Source organism: Panthera onca, chromosome D3, assembly GCF_046562875.1.
Source record: "Panthera onca isolate mPanOnc1 chromosome D3, mPanOnc1 haplotype 2, whole genome shotgun sequence".
Lineage (NCBI taxonomy): Eukaryota > Metazoa > Chordata > Mammalia > Carnivora > Felidae > Panthera > Panthera onca.
In genome coordinates, this window is record NC_138350.1 from 34,469,757 (window position 1) to 34,487,746 (window position 17,990).

The 17,990-nt window shown below is 35.6% G+C and overlaps 1 protein-coding gene across 4 annotated transcripts in view; it reads right to left on the reverse strand.

The window, feature by feature from the left end:
* The window catches only part of ANKRD12 (ankyrin repeat domain 12), a 128,848-nt gene that overhangs the window by 36,304 nt on the left and 74,554 nt on the right, over positions 1-17,990 (reverse strand). For 3 of the 4 annotated variants that reach the window (XM_060613259.3, XM_060613256.3, XM_060613257.3), the window contains one exon: positions 14,651-14,798. In XM_060613259.3, the coding sequence (XP_060469242.1) occupies positions 14,651-14,798 (148 nt within the window). Of the gene's footprint in view, positions 1-5,527; positions 5,608-14,650; positions 14,799-17,990 lie in introns of those variants that run through there. The other variant, XM_060613261.3, reaches the window with a different exon arrangement.

Here is a 17,990-nt window from a genome sequence, read left to right on the forward strand (position 1 = left end):
AATAGGCTCAGCGCCATCAGCACGGAGTCCAATGCAGGACTTGATCCCACAAACCATGAGATCATGATCGGAGCTGAAATCAAGAGTTAGAGGCTTAACGGACGGAGTCACCCAGGCACGCCCCCTAAGCTATACTACTTTGGTAATCTTTTTTACAAAAATTGTTTTCATTTATTTTCAAGTAGCATTTTATTGTTCTTTTATTATAAAAGTAAAACAGTTCATGACAGAAAGCCAGAGAAATACAGAGTTGGGTAAAGAAAAACTACCAGTAAAATAATCCCACCACCCAAGAGAATCATTCTTCATAACTTCTTTAAAGTATTACATATGACTTATTTGAATTTAACTAACTTAGAAATAATAAAGTGACAGAATTTCTGAACTTCGGGTCTTTTCTCTTGGCTCTTCTAAATTATCTGACCAAGAGAGACCTTCTACTGTCATTTCAGAAAGCATGCATTTGCTCCATGGGCAACCCAAAAATCATGTCACATTTTAGCTTGCTTTTTAATTAGGCCATGAATTATTCATATGTTTTATTTTTCCTGGAGTTTTCACCTTTTTTCTTATTCATCAGTTCAGACAATATGCCTTCACATCAATACCAGACACAGCAAGCTCTCCATCTAATTTAGACATTATGCGTATTGTTACCTACTCTTTCTCTTTTCTTAATAACATTCCTCATAAAGCTGACATTTTGTTAAAACATATGCCAACTGCTCATTGTTGTCACTCTGGAATTTTTCACCAAAATCCTGAGTTAGTTTTTATATCTTCCTTTTAGACTTGTGTTTTGTGTCACTGAAGAGTAATATATATTATGTGAGCAACTTTTCCAGAGAAAGAAAGCCCTGACACTTGAGTTGATAGTTGGTTGGGAATGGAATTCTAGGTTCAAAATAATATTTCACAGAATGCTGTAACGACAGCTCCACCTGTCTTCTAAAACATATTTGAGAAGTCTGATGCCAGTCTCTCCTTTGTAGGTAACCTGTTTCCCTGTGATACTGGGAGCTTATAGAATTAAAAAGAATTTTATCCTTGAAGTTATTTTCTTCTCAACATTTGCTCTTTTTTGTAAGATGACTACTGTATTATCCTGGGTATGTTTTTTGTTTGTCTGTTTTTGCCATTTTTCGCGTATTTCCAATGTCTTTTGTTTAATGTTTTATATGTTGCTCTTCTCTTTGATCTCAAGATCTTCAGCAAGGTCCAGTCTGTTTTTTAGAGTGTATAGAATATTTACTTTCAGTTATGATAAATATTTTGAATTCCGAGGACTTTCCAGGTCTACTTTTTCACAGCAGTCTTTTAGTAGACTGCCTTCCAAGGATCTCCAAGAATACTGAGAACAACTTATCCTTCTGTTTTCTATATTATTTATATTCTCCAAGGTCAATAGTCCTGCTTGTTCATCTTGGCCCTTCTTGTCTTTCATTCACTTGATTTTCCTTTTCCTTAAATCTCTGGATTTCTTTTTGTACTGATAAAAGGAAAAACTCATTTCTTCAGCAGTTTTGTGGTAAATCACTACAACAGGCCTCTCCTCTGAGAGGCCTTTGCATTGATCTGTGGCTCTCTCTAATCTCAGTCTTCCGCTGAGACTGTTTCCTGAATAAACTAATTGTAGTTTCAGAGACTCTCTGGGGCTTGAGAGGAGGAGTACTTCACAAATGCTGCAGGCCTCTCTTATGTATATTCTGAGTTGTTCCTTTGCTCTGTAATAGTTCACTACTCACAACTAATATATTTAAGGACTAATTATAGAACTTACTTATATTACCTAGCCAAAGAAGTAACACTAAAAAAATTTACTTGCATTTTAGGAAACAAATCATTACAGCTTTCATATCCTTAAATTGACTGAGAAATGTAGCTCAGAGACAGGGGGGAAAAAAACCCATCAGGTAATTTTATATAGACTCTTCTAAATCTCCACTTCTAAGCCACAGTTCTCCTAAGTTTAGGTATTTAAATTCTGCTTTCTGGAAGAAAAGCAGTCATACATCTATTTGGAAGTAAGTATGCCATACGAGGACCTATTTTCACTGTATTTCTATAATATTAGATGTAGGTAAGAGAACTATAGTCAAGAGTTTAGGGGTGAGCTGGGGAAGGAAGAGAATATAATCAACAGTTGAAAATACTAAGTCTAAAAGCAAAATCTACATAGGAAGTAAAATCAAGTACCACAATATTCTGTATACTCCCTCAATTAGTCATAGTTACACATTGTCTTTCTACTAAAATGTCAGTAAAACAAATAAACTAATTCTATAAAGTATAAATAAATAAAAAAATTTCCCCTCTGAAAATAGGACTAGTATCACTACAAAAATTTTGATGTCACTAAAGGAAACTGACAAAATCACCCAGTCTCCACTAATTCCATAACAAATATATATATATACATATATATATATTACATGGAGGTCCTTTTAATCATGACTAGATAAAACATTATTCTGCAGACAGAATGATATAGCTAAGGCTGAACTCATTCAATGTATGCATATATAATAATTTTTTATATATAATAATTTTTAAAAGTCAAAGGTCTTTAAGGGTTCTGCCCAAATGTACCCTTCAGAGAGTTTTAGTCTTGCATATTCAGCAATATCTCAACTATTATAGTTATGTGACAGACTCACTTTAAGTTGCTAGGTACTGGTAGAAATTCAGTTTGTGATAAAAACCATTAAACTAACATTATTAACAAAGAAACCTACTATTTTGGTATTTATAAAAAATAATCTTACATATTTTGGGCATATACAATTAAAATTTCTTGGTTATATAAACTTCAAAGAGAGATATTTAATAGGCTATTTTATGTAACATAAAATTTAAAGACTTATAATGTATTCATTTGCAGACATCCAAAGAACGTCTCAACTGCAACCACAATTTTCCATTTATTTTTCTGATATATGAACAAGCAAAAAATATAGAAGTGTGTAATTTGTATAAACACTGCTAAAAATGAACACCTATAGTAAATGGTAATTTAGTAATTTTGTTTCCTTTTTCTCCACTTAACAAACTTTAACATACATATTCTTCTTTAAAAAACACTCCATGTAGAATTAAATATTCTTAAGCTTTGGTATTAGGTTGATATAATTAATCCATAAAAAAACACATGGTAAAATCTGTATTGATTTTCAACTAAGAGAACTGTAGTGGTTTTGTTTGAGATTCAGATAGAAGCAGCTGGTGATATTTAGAAGAAGGTCTGAAAAATTACAATTCAGAATTCTGTGTGTCAAGTGTACCATATATGTCACAAAGCAGAGGAGAAAAAGCAGAGCATGCAAAAACACTATGCAAAACACTATGGAATTTCGTCTGGTTGGTCATGAAATCAAAGAATATCTCACTGCCTATCATGCTGTATTCTCAATCCTCTGTACATAACGGTTACCTAACTGGACTTTTCATTTCTGCCCAGCACTGGTACTACAGGGATAGGTGAGACAGAAAGGGTGCTGAACACCCACCGCTGAACACCCACCACTGTGCTTGCTGCCACTCCACCAGTTCAGAAGTGGATTTAATGTGAGAGTTTGCTAACAGTCCTAATTAAACGAAATAAGGTTCTTGGGTTATAAATGGATTATAATTTTCCACACCTGGCCTAACTCACTTCCTAACATATATTCTGGAAGTGATTTAAAAATGCCATTTGGAAAGCAAGAAGATAAAATATTCTTTACATCTTAAACGGGAGAATCTTTAATTTTAGGTATATAACATGCAAATTCCTTTATCCTACAAAATGCTTGATCAAGTCTAAACTCCTATAATGATCAAGTATGCTGATAATATATTTTAACACTCTAAAAACATCTTATGTAATTTCTTCCTATAGATATCTTCATACTTCTAAGGTTAAAAGGTTTGCTTTAAAACTTCCTAAGGTGATGCTTCTTCCTACTTATGGTTAAACTGTTAACATCACATGATCCATTTAATAAAAATTTCTGGTATATCTGGACTTAGATAATTGTTTTTTTGATCTATTGATTTGTTAACTGTTATAATTCCGTATGTGCATGTATCAACCAGTCATATTTTCATAGCTCCTGAAATATAAAACTGAGGAAATGAGTTTCACAAATTATGACAATATATTTAGAATAGTTACAATTTAATATTTTAACATTAAGAAAATAAGGCTCTTTAAAAATACTGGTCATTTTGTGTATTTTATGACACAGAAATGTACTCAGTAAACACCAGTGGGTAACAATATATCACTGTCTTTTTAAAAGTTTCCTGATCTGTTTTTACAGCAGATGCTAAGAGTAGCTCATCTATTTATTATGATGGAGTATCTCCTTGCTTAAGGTGAAGTACGCAAGTGAGGAAAGTTTATAGCAGCTGCTCGATAAACAAGGCCAGATTTCTGGTGGTTGAAGTAACATAAGAAAAAGGTGAATGCCTTTTTTGACAATGACTGGCATTTGCAACTTTGTTCACTGGTCACTCTGTTTAAGTAATAAAATTAGTATCTGTAAATCTGTAACAGAATTTCTCCTTTGGCAATTAATGAATGCCAGAAAGTATGGGGGGGGGCACTGTGTGACACAGAGTTACCCACTTCTCCATTACCATAATTATGTTTCATGAGTGTGACATGACTCTGAATAATATGACTGAGTCCTCAGCAGAGCAGCAAGAAGCAATTACTTGTAGCAAACACCATTATTAGATAGAATTTCTGTGCAGGAAGGTAATGTGGAATAAGACTGTGGGGAAAGGGCAGAAATTAGGGGGGAAAAAGACTAAAGAATTATGCAAATTTAAAAGTGCCACACATTTGTATACAAATAAGCTATACTAACCAAGACATGTATTCCTGCAATATTATAAATGTCTGATATGCATGACTTAGGAGAGCTACTCAGTGTAGTCTCTGGACTGAAGCTAGTCTGCAAATTATTACTAATCTGTGGAGAAATAAGGAGCCTGCACCAAAACTGGAAATCAATTTTATGTCACTAGCACACTGTTTAGTTCAGCTGATATTTACTCATAGCCTTTCATCCTTCCTGATAACGGGAAGCAATGTGTTGATTTACATTCTGGCACAAGCTCCTTATCTTGAGGGCCAGTAACAGTTTGTGGAACAGCAACCTTGACTTGAGTAGCACTGGCATAAAGCACAATGCCTAATGGAATAAGCCATATTTTAAATGTTACATATTTAACACTATTTCCTCCAAATTTATTAAGTTCTAAAATTCAGCGTCTTGGTTATATTATCTAACTTTGCAACTCTTAAAGTGTATCTGTCACATGGATGATGTGATATACCAGATGGGTAATGATGCTATCAGGCTATATACATACAAACATCTATGGGCAGTTATTCTTGATTAGATAGTAATACATTCTAAATTTAGATTGGATGAAGTTTGATAAAGTTAAGTCTAACAAGGACCTCATGTAAAATAAACAAAGTGGGTATTTTCATCAGTCTTTTTCAGCAACTCCAAAATTTTTGTATGATACTTACTGATGATTTTTGCATCATTCCTTGAGGGACTTTGATCAAGCAATAATTCAGGCACATTCACCATGTGGAAAATAAATATTCTGAAAAATCAATACATAGTTGATGAACACATGAAACAATCAATATCAGTGAAAATCAAAAAAGGCTCTTGAAGATGTGTTTCACTCTAATTAAACATTTAAGTTCAGATATGATCCCTCCCCTCTTCCACAGGCAATCTGTTTTCTAATGGCAAGTTTTATAATAAAAGCTGCTCTTCACAGCCACTGTTTTCTGAAGAGACCAGAGTTACAGAGTTCATAGCCATAATAAATAGGAAAATTAACATACCATATACAAATTTTCTCTTTTTCAAATCTTATTTTCTTACTTTCTTATGAAAGTCAATGTAATTTTAACTGTTATAGCCCTGGTCTCACACAGCACAAATGACTTGCAGCTTATAACTGGTAGATGGATTTACAAATATTTTAGAAGTAGAAACTGACAGAGGTTAGTGGATGATTACGTTAGCGTCTTCATTTTCTTAATCAGCTGTATCCCTAGTACTTAAATAATACCTGACACATAATCAATGTTCAAGAACAGGTGCTGAAAAACTGAAGGAGAAGGAGACAGAGGAGTTTATTAGGATGACCACCAAGTGACATATATACAAATAAATGATGCTCTCATCAATCGAGACAGGAAAAACAGAAAAGGAGTCTAAATGGAAGAGAAAGAACTTCTATTCAGGTCTACTGATTTCTGTGGGAATTTTAAGTGGTAATATCCAGAGAGCAATTAAATATACAGGTTTGAGGTTTAAGAGAAAAGTATGGAATACATATCTGGAAGACCTCACCATATTGATGGTAGTTAAAACTGAGTGTGGGTGAAATTTATCTATGAGAATATGTGTCATGAGAAGACAGTCCAGAAAGTAAAATCTTTGGAAAAACCAACACAGGAATGTATGGGAAGGGAATGAGGAAGAAATGAAGATGAGATTCTAGAAGGAAACTGAGTAGAAACAGTCCAGGAAGCTAGATGAAAGCTGGGAGAGAATCACATTCCAACAACCAACACAGGAAAATTTTAGAAAGAACGTCAACATTGTCAAATTCTGCCAGAAGAGTAAAAAGATAGCTAAGGGCAGTTAGAGTAAAAAGATAGCTAAGGGATCTGGCAGTGAGATCATGTGTGATGTTAGTAAACAGATTCAACAAAGTACATTTCGCTAGGTATATATCCTTTCAAATTCTGTTCCATACTTGTAAGATTTTACACAAATGTATGTACATTTACAAACTTAGAGGTTTAACAAATATTATTCATTTTAAAACTGAGATATTATGATTATCTTGATTTTTCGAACTCAAAAATATCTTAATGAAAATCTCTCCAAGTAATAGCATTAGGACCTACTTTCTCACGGCTGTACAATAAATAGTTCATTGTGTGACTATCTACCACAATTTATGCAACCAATCCCTTGTATCACCATACAGTTTTTCTTTTGCCACTAAAAACAGCGCTATAAAAAACATGAGATATTATCAGAAGTTTAATTGCTAGATCAAGGAGCATACCTATTTAAAAAAAATGTTTACAATGATAAATTTTGAACTTACACAAAAGTAGGCAATGTTATACTATACCACCAGGAAACCACTAGCCCATCATGTACTCATCACTCAGCTCCAATAGCCATCAATCCTTGGCCAATTCATACCTCCATTTATCCTATCCCTATATCACTTTGAGGCACATCCTGTTCATATCATTTCATCTAGAAATATTTTAGTATATATCTCTACAAGATAAGAGCTCTTGTACTGTTAGATGTTGCCAGACTGTTTTTCAAAGACTGTTGTAACAATTCATGTACTTCCTTTTATATCCCTTCCTCTACTAAATAACCACTTTTGTAAGTTGTTGGTTTATTTTTCCAAAATTTCTTTTTTTAAATATAAGAAAATATACTTATTAGTACATCTTTTAAATGTTTAAATGTCTGCTATTATCTTTCTTTTACCCTGACATATGAATAATACCTTGGTCAGGTACAGAATTTTTATAGTGCAGTTTTCTCTCAACAGTTTATCTTCCACTGTTAGAAGTTCTACATCCAGGAGAGCCTGGGTGGCTCAGTCAGTTAAGCATCCGACTTCTGCTCAGGTCATCATCTCACTGTTCATGAGTTTGAGCCCTGCATGGGGCTTTCTTCTGCTGCCACGCTTAGCACAGAGCCTGCTCCAGATCCTCTGTCTCCCTTGCTCTCTGCCCCTCCTCCACATATGACATGCTCTCTCACTCTCAAAAATAAACATTAAAAAAAAAAGTTGTAAGTCCAATGCCAATGTGACAGTATTTCCTGGTAGATAACTTGTTACATTCAGAACTAAGGAAACTGACAAATACATGTCTGGTGGATGTGGGGGGATATGTGTGTGTGTGTGAGCACACATGTTTTCATTAAACCATCTGGGGGCGCCTGGGTGGCTCAGTTGGTTGAGCGTCTGACTTCGGTTCAGGTCATGATCTCATGGCTTGTGAGTTCAAGCCCCGCTCCGTGTTGACAGCTGAGAGCCTGGAGCCTGCTTCGGATTCTGTGTCTCCCTCTCTCTCTACCCCTCGCCACTCACACTCTCTCTCTCCTTCAAAAACAAATAAATGTTAAAAAAAAATCTTAAACCATCTGGAACTCACTCACCTTTATAACTGATAGACTCAGGCTATCAGAAAATTTTTCAGCTCAGGACAATTTTTTTCTATTTGTTTAATTATGGACTATCTTTCACCTGCTTCTTTTTTTCCCTTTCAAATTCCTGTAGATATTACTCACATGTTTGAGCTTTTACATATCCTAGATCTATTCTCTAAGTCTTTTTTCTTTTACGATTCTTTCTCTTTGTATTTTTGCTGTGTTGTAAGGATTTATTTTACATGATTTTCCAGTCTGACAATTTAAAGCCCTAACAATGATCATTCCTCAGTGGAGTTCTGCTTGTATAATCATGTTTTTTGAGTTCCAAAAAGTCATTTTGTGCTGTACTTGAATTTTCTTCAGTGCTCATTTTTGTTGTCCAAGTTAATCTGCTTCCTCTAGTAGTTTTATTTAGCTGGGTTAACATTTTGTTTGTTTAAAATGATCATTCTCTCAGATTTCTAGACAACCTTGAAGGGTTGCCTTTCTTTGTTAGCACACTGTAACCCAATGGTGGGAGTAGACCGAGGTAGTGGTGGAAGGTAAAGTGGCCTTCACCCCTGTGCCTGCCAGTTAGCAGCTAAAGTACCAGGAGAAGGCTCTCTGTTGTTTGATTCTAGATCTCCTCAAACTTTTCTAGTCTCTGTAATGGACGAACTCAGCCTACAGATTTAGCTATTCTTGGGATTTGTGGAGGCTGAAAAGTCCTGAATAATCCCTCAGGGCCAGTAAACCCTCCCCAGCAATTCAACAAATATTTACCAAGCAGTGTCTATGTACCACTTAAGGAACTGAGATCTACTGGATGGTTAAGAGGTGAAAACAGATGCTGGAAAGAATGTTGCCCCCTTTACAATTGTGCCTATAGTTTTAGTTTCATTCATTAACATTACCACTACTACACCAAATACTGCTATCAACACTTTACCCAATATTGTATTTTTCTTTCCTTCTTTACAGCCCCCACCCTCGGTCTCCTCTTCTTATAATTAATCCTACTTTTGGATAGGTGATAGTGCTGATCACTTCCTAAGTGAAGTAAAAATGCCGATCATTTCCTTAGTGAAATAAAGGAACTATTACTATTGCTGGTCCCCCTCAAAACTACTGAAAGCTTATCAGGCTTTCCCCAACATATCATCTTAATAATTTTTTAGTATCTTTTAAATGGAGGGAGGGAGGGAGGGAGGGAGGGAGGGAGGGAGAGGGAGAGGGAGAGAGAGAAAGAGAGAGAGAGAGAGAGAGAGAGAGATAAGAATTTCTTAGCATCTTTAAATGTAGACAGAGAGAGAGGGAGGGAGGATAAGGGAGAGTAAGGGAGGGAGAGGGGGAGGGAGAGGCAGACAGAGAATCCCCAGCAGGCTCCATGCTCTCAGCACAGAGCCCGATGTGGAGCTCATTCCCACAAACCATGAGATCATGACCTGAGCTGAAATCAAGAGTCAGATGCTCAACCAACTGAGCCACCCAGGCACCCCAAGAATTTCTTAGTATTAAAAAAAAATCTAATATCCCAGGGATTCCTGGGTGGCTCAGTCGGTTAAACGTCCAACTCTTGGTTTTGGCTCACGTCACGTTCTTGAGGTTTTGTGAGTTCAAGCCCTGCATTAGGTTCTGTGCTGAAAGCATGGAGCCTGTTTGGGATTCTCTCTCTCTCCCCGTCCCTCCCCAACTTGTGCTTGCTCTCTCAAAATAAATAAACTTAAACAAACAAACAAACCCTAATATCCTGGAACTTACAAGTGTCATCTATCTCGACTGAGTTTTATGCAAAAATACCCCAGAACAGTATAACTCACCTATTAAACACATGCTTTGTTTTTTTAGTCTTTCTCCTTTTTAAACATTTTAACTTTTTCCTACAGGTTATCCTTTCTCATTTTCATGCAATCTATGTTGAAGAACCAAAGCTGTCTGGGTCTCCCACAGTCTAGATTTTGGTTAATGAAGTTCAGCATATCCCTCAAACCCTGATATTTCCTCCAAGTTGCAGCTGGAACCTGAGGACTGAGAATTGTATTCTTTCATTGGGGGCATTGCAGTTTTTTTTTTTTTTTTTTTTAATTTAATGTTAGCAATGCTTAGATATATTAACTGGGAGTTGCAAAACAGTTAATCCTTTTCCCCCATTCTTTTGGCTGAATTAATCTTAAAAGTAAATACTTCTCACCTATAAAGTTACCCAGTGATAAAGTTCATATAGGAAAGGCAAAATAAATGATTACTTTCCATTTTTGCCTAATTTTTAAGATAACAAATTAGTTCTCTGATGATGAATTAATTTAAAAATTTATCACTATGGAATCATGGATTTAAACATAGATGCAACTAATACTGTTACTGAAGCACAAACTATCCCATCTTTGGCCAGTGGGTATTCCTCCAACTTGTTTCCTAAGGCTTTTTGACAAGGCTTTGATAGTTTCCTTAGAATCTGTAATGACAAAATGTCCCAAGTTTACCGTCTAGATTTCCTCAAAGAATCACCTATTTTTTCCCAGTTTTCTTTTCATTTTTTTTTTTCTTTTTTAATTTGAGAGAGTGTGAGTGGGGGAGGAGCCAAGAGAGAAGGGGTCAGAAGATCTGAAGTGGGATCCAGGCTAACATCAGTGAACCCAATACAGGGCTTGAATTCACGAACCATGAGATCATGACCGGAGCTGAAGTTGGATGCTCAACTGACTAAGCCACCCAGGTGGCCCATCCTGCTTTTCTTTTACTTTTAGTAGAATATATTTCAAGATTATAATCTGGGCACTAGGAATGACTGATTATTGCATACTGTCACTGCTTTTATATCTTTTCAACACATAAAGCAAGGAAAGCTTATATACTGATATGTTTACATACATATATATATATATATATATATATATATACACTTTTTTTTTTTTAAGTTTATTTATTTTGAGAGAGACAGCAAATAAGGGAAGGGTAGAAAGAGAGAAGGAGAAAGACAGAATCCTAAGCAGGCTCCGCACTGGCAGTGTGGAGCCCAATGCAGGGCTCGAACTCATGAACTGCAAGATATGACCTGACCCGAAGTCAGATGCTTAACCAACTGAGCCACGCGGTACCCCAGTATTTATTTCAAATTTCATTTGGAAATAATTTCAGACTCACAAAAATGTAGAAAAAATACCAAATACTATATATCCTTTATCCAGATATGCCTGTTATTGTTATACTCTCTTGCTTTATAACTTGTATTCTCTCTATATATACATGTGTGTATATATACATTTTTTCCTTTGAACTGCATGAAGGTAAATTATATACATCATGGCTCTTTACCTCTACATACTTCAGTGAATATTTCCTAAAACATAAGGATATTATGTATCACCACAGTATAGTTATCAACTTCATAAATTTACATTGATAAAACGCTAATCTTCTGTCCATATTCCTTGTATGGTATAATGTTCTTTATATAGTCATTCTCCCCCTCCAGGATAGGATCCAGACAAGGAACAGGTATAGCCCTTAACTGTTATCTCTTTACATAATATGGAACATTTCTATCACTTTATGACATTGACATTTCTTAATCTTTCATGGTGCTGGCTCTTAAAAAGAAAAAAACCAGAACATTCCTCATGATTATGCATTCACAGCCAGAATGCTAGAAAAGTAACATTATATCCTTCTCACGGTATCACATCTGAAGGCACATGATGTGCATCCATCCCTCCCTTGATGATGTTAATTTTGACCACAAAGTTCAGTGCTGCTAAATTTCTCTTCTCTATCATTACTGTTTTCCTTCTCCTCTGTTGTGGTATTGGTGAAAAGGCCATGTAAATATTCTGCTCATCATCAAAAAGTCCCCTGTAGATTATCAGCCATTAGTGATTCTTGCCTAATCATTTTTACCATAAAAGATATAAATGATCAGGTAGGGGTGGGAACTGACTAGGAAAGGGTGTAAAGAACTTTCTGGAATGACAGAGACAGTCTGTATCTTGAGAAGATTAGATTATACAGGTCTATGCAGTTCTCAAAATTCAGACTGCTTCAATGAAGATTAATTTCACAAATGTAAATATTATCTTAATCATACGTGAAAACAGAACTCTAGTTAATGAAATGCCTGCTAAAGGATTTAGAAATGTCTGCAATTTATTTTGAAAGGCATCAAAAAAATAAGAAGATTGGATATGTGATAATGTAATAAAAAAAATCTAGTAAAAAGTTAATAGCTAAGAAATTGTACTTGGTGGGTACAGAGTGTACACTACATAATTCTTTGAGCTTTGCTGTATGTTTGAATATTTTTTTTTAACTTTTTAAAACCTTTATGTTCGAGAGAGAAAGTGTGCAATGCAGACGAGGAAGAGAGAAAGAGAGAGAGGGAAAGAATGAATGAATATGAATCCAAAGCAGGCTCCAGGCTCTGAGCTGTCAACACAGAGCCCTGCACGGGGCTCGAACTCATGAACCATGAGTTCATGACCTGAGCTGAGTCGGACACTTAAGCAACTGAGCCACTCAGGCACCGCTGAACATGTTCATAATAAAACACTGGGATTCTAACTTCTGCACAGCAAAGGAAATCATCAACAACATGAAAAGGCAACCTAGTGAATGGGAGAAAATATCTGAAAATATCTAAAATATATAGAGAACTCATACATCTCAAAAGCAAACAATCCAATTTAAAAATGGGGAGAGGATCTGAATAGACATTTTTCCAAAGATGTAAAGATGGCCAACAATATATGAAAAGATGCTCAACATCACTAATTATCAGGGAATTGCAAACCGCAGTGAGATATCTCCTCACACTTGTGAGAATGGCTAGTTCCAAAAAGACAAGAAATAAAAAGTGTTAGCAAAGACGTGGAGAAAACAGACTTTTGCACTGCTGGTGGGAATGTAAATTAGTGCAGCCACTATGGAAAATAGTATGGAAGCTCCTCAAAAAATTAAAGATGGAATTACAATTCCCAGCAATTCCACTTCTGGGTATTTATCTGAAGAAACAAAAATACTAACTCAAAAAGATATATGCACCCCATGTTCACTGCAGCATTATTTACAATAGCCAAGATATGGAGGCAACCCAAGTGTCCATCTATGGATGAATAGTTAAAAAAGATGTGGCATATGCATTAATAAATTACCCAACCATAAGAAAGAATGAAATCTTGCCAGCTACAAAGGACCCTGAGGTCATCATGCCAAGTGAAGTAAGTCAGAGAAAGACAAATACTGTATGATCTCACTTATATGTGTAATCTAAAAACAAAACAAAAAACCCCAAGCTCACTGATACAGAGAATAGATTATAGGCTGCCAGAGGTGGGCACTAGATGAAATGGATGAAAGGGGTCAAAATGTACAAACTTTTAGTATAAAATAAGTAAGTCGTGGGGACGGAAGGTACAGCATGGTGATAATACTGTACTATGTATTTGAAAATTGCTAAGACAGATCTTAAAATTCCTTATCACGAGAAAAAAAAGAAAAAATATTTTAACTATGTAGGATGATGGATGTTAACTAGCCTTACTGTAGTGATCATTTTGCAATATATACAAACACCAAATCATTACGTTGAACACTTGGAACATAACGTTATAGGTCACTTCTACCTCAAAAAAAAAAAAGTACAGGGTAGACCTTTCTGCTTCAAAAGTATCAATGTTGCTTTATTGCTTTCTGGAAATGGCTGAGATTAAATGAGTATGGTTTGATTTTTATTCCCTTATTTATAAGAAGCAGCATTACCTAATTTCTTGTAGAAATTCTTTAAAATTTTGTGAGGAAATGGCCATTATGATTCTTAATAAATTCTTGAAGAATAAATTCAATGAGGATTTTTGCCTGAAACATGAATCCTTTCAAACTATAGGTAAAAGACTTTCTTTAATGCAGTAAAGTTTTCTTCTGTTACATCTTTAATTGTTTATGTTTAAAAGGAAACCAAGTACATCAAAATTTTTCTGAAATATTCTTTTAGATCTTTCCTTTTTAATACGATGTTTATAAACTGTGCCCCTACCTTACAACAATGAGCAGAGTTCAACCACCTAAATCACAGAAGTCAAAATGCAAAGATGACTCACTAATGCCAGGAAAAACAGGAAGGGTTTGGTTAGTAGCTCTCTAATTTATAACAGAATGAAAGAAGTCAGAGTAGCATGCTAACAGCTGTTAATGGGGAAAGGTTCTGCAGTAGACTTGAATGTGATAGCAGTTTGTGGGGGTGGGGTGGGGAGGGAATCATGAAAATAGGGCAATGCCATTATGTCTCCACTTACACAGAAGACATGTAGTAAATACCTAGGTTACTAAATTCATCATTCTTAATAGCTGGCTAACATTATTCTAAGGAACTCAAACATTTTCTGTATTGTAAAGCAGAATCAGAATGTTTTACTAAACACCACGTCAAACAAACAGTTGAATGTAGATTATCTGAAACGAACCTGTATAACTTTCATCATCATCAGACAAAGGCACCTCTCTTTTTAGCAGCAATTCCAACTCCTCTGTCTCTGCTACATCCACTGGGCGCTCCCCGTGCTTATTAGCTTGAAATGGATTTCCACCATGACGAAGTAACAGTTTGACTATCTGCAATATTAAACAGTAGGAAGATTTAGTCTCTTCAGTGTCCGTGTCATTTCAACCATTCTCTTGAAAACACATATCCTTCTGCCTCATCTACTCTGCCTCTGTTCCTCAGTGTCTGTCTATTCTAAATCATGATTACTTTCTTCAAGTTCCATTTTCATTGCCATCTACCCTCAATCTGATCTTATCTACTACAAAGATGTTTCCTCCTCAAAATTTAAGCTGGGTTATTTGAGCACTAAATCAGATCATTTTTCTTCCTGTTCCATCATCTATTCAACAAATATTTACTGAGTATCTATTAATGAGCACTGCTCCAACTTTTGTAGATAAATCCACGAAGAAGAATAACAAGCTTCTTGGCCTCTTAGAATGTATATTCAAAAGGGAGTCTCAAAAGAAGTATTATCCTTTTGTTTAAGGCTAATATCACTACTAATGCTCTTAATCATCTTTTTTCCCAACTTCTAGGAATTTAAACTGTTAGGAACAGACATGGATTTATTCAGAACTAATGAATCTTTTTTTTTAAAGTAGGCTTCAGGGTGCCTGGGTGGCTCACTCGGTTATTTGTCTGACTCTTGGTTTCAGCTCAGGTCACGATCTTAAGGTTTTGTGAGTTCAAGCCCCATGTTGGGCTCTGCACTGGCAGGGCGGAGCCTGCTTGGGATCCTCTCTCCTTCTCTCTGCCCCTGCCCCACTCACATGGTCTTGGTCTTTCTCAAAATAAATAAACTTAATTTAAAAAAATAATAAAATAGGCTTCATGCCTAAACGCAGAGCCTAATATGGGGCTTGTAACTCACGACCATGAGATGAAGACCTGAGCTAAGATGCTTAACCAACTGAGCCACCCAGGTGCCCTAGTTCTAATGAATCTTAGACTTTAAGGCCCTCACTTTCATGGTCCCATTACAGTGTCCTGTATCTAATTTTGTATTCATTACTTTGACACAGTTCTTAAGCTCTCTTGTCTCCTACCACATACAGTAAACTTTGGGCTCCACAAAACCAGGATGTGCCTGGCTAGTTATTTCATTTCTTTTGTTTGTTGCTTATCTTCTTCCATGTTTTTAAACCGCTTTTTGATTGGCTTTCTTAGAAGTCAGTCTCTTTCATCTTAAAAAAAAAAAATGGCAATAAAGAAATGAAACACAGATGAAACAAGATATTGTTTAAACCTATATTCCCCTCCTCTGGTCAAATCTTTTTTCCTTCATAGTCAAGCTTCTGAAAAGATGTTCACCCTTACGACCTTGAATTTTATGGCTCTTCATTCTTCTACCTGCAATGTCCCATCATTCCCATGTTCATCAGTCCCATGAAATGGGATCTGTAAAGATCTAAGCCAATGATTGTTTCCCTAGGGCTCTGTCCTTGATTCACAGTCCCATGCTCTGGTCTACACCATCTATTTGGAGATCTCACCCACTCTGTTCGAATGTGATTGACAATTTGTAATCCATTCATTTATTTTCATTCTCTTGTTTGCTCTTTCTTAGCCCTCTCTCTTGAGCTCCAAACACAAATATCCTGGATATATCGATGAATATATTTGTATTTCAATGCAAATACAATAACTATGTATTGTATGTAATAAATATAATGCAACTACAATGCAATAGTTGAAACCAACAGATCCCAAATAAAGCTCATTAAAACATCTACTTTATCTTTTATCTATTTCTATTCTTAGTGACTAGCACCTATATATATACCCAGTCACTGCAGCCAGAAAGCTGGGAGTCAGCACTGACCCTTGTTTTTCACTGTAGTCTACATCAAATATTATTAATCCTGCTTGCTTACAGTCTCTTCTTGTTTTCACCTTCTATTTCCATTGTGTGTTCTATATATACAAATCTATACTATAATTAATTTACACATTTCTCTACCCTTATTCTAGACCACAAACTTCATGTGAGATCAAGTATTTATTCCCAACACACAACAATGGTATTTTCTTGTATTTAGGAAATAAATGCCTTTTTAAAGAAACCTTATGAAACAAGATGTTGTAAATTAGGAATTCCTAACAAATGAAAAATAGGGAAGAAAAATGAAGACTCATAGTGAATAATGGAAAATTTTTTTCTGGACTATGAAAAAATAAACTATCAAGTTAGAAAATGTGAAAGATAAGAATGTATCAAAAAAACAACTCATGATTCCAACTGTTAATATTTTATCCCTTTTGTTTGCTAATTTTTATCAAATTACACATGCTTACGATTTTAAAAGATCAACTAGCTTTTCAAGGCCACTGGTGAAGAACGACTGTCTCCAAAACGTATCTCCACATAGTTAAGTAACACACTTAAGTTTGCTTCTTCCATATTTTTCAGTTTTAGGCACTGCCTATCGTCTTACAATGTAAGATGTGGATTCAGCCGTCTGTCACCAACTCTCATCCTCTCCCCTGCCATACACATACATTTCCCTTCTTCCTAGCATTCTAACATAATTACATATGTATTTCTTGTGCATCATTAGGCCTAATAAAAATGTTGAGCCAAGTAGTGCTCTATGACTAAATTTCTGTTCTTAAACAACTTTATTTTTCCCCTGTGGAGTTAACTGCCTTGATTTTTCATTTGCTTAGTTTTCTACATAACCATCTTTAATTCATCCCCCATTCTGCTACAAATACAGTCCTCTTCGATTCAGTATATTGTCATTTTTTGTTACAGACTCCTTTCTCCAAGCCTTCTAATGTGCTCTAAAATGGACTGGTTGCTAAGATTTGCTTCCCAGCTGTCAGCTCCCTTCATCCTATAACCCCAGAAATACCCTTTCCTCAATTTTGTGTTGCGTTCTTTACAGACTCTTTTTTTTAATGTTTATTTTGAGAGAGAGAGAGAGAGAGAGAGAGAGAGAGAGAGCGCGCATGCACACACAAGCGTGAGTGGGGGAGGGGCAGAGAGAGGGAGAAAATCTCAAGCAGGCTCCATGCTCATCGAGAAGCCTGACTCTGGGCTCAATCTCATGACCATGAGATCATGACTCAAACTGAAATCAAGTCGGACACCTGACTAACTGAGCCACCCAGGTGCCCCAATTCTATCTTCTTTTTTGATTTACTCCCTTTATTTTGTTGAATCACCAACTCCAGAAAATTCCTGAAGAAGTAAATATTTTGAGATTTTTTTACATGTCAGAAAATACCTTTATCTGCATTAAAAGACAATTTTC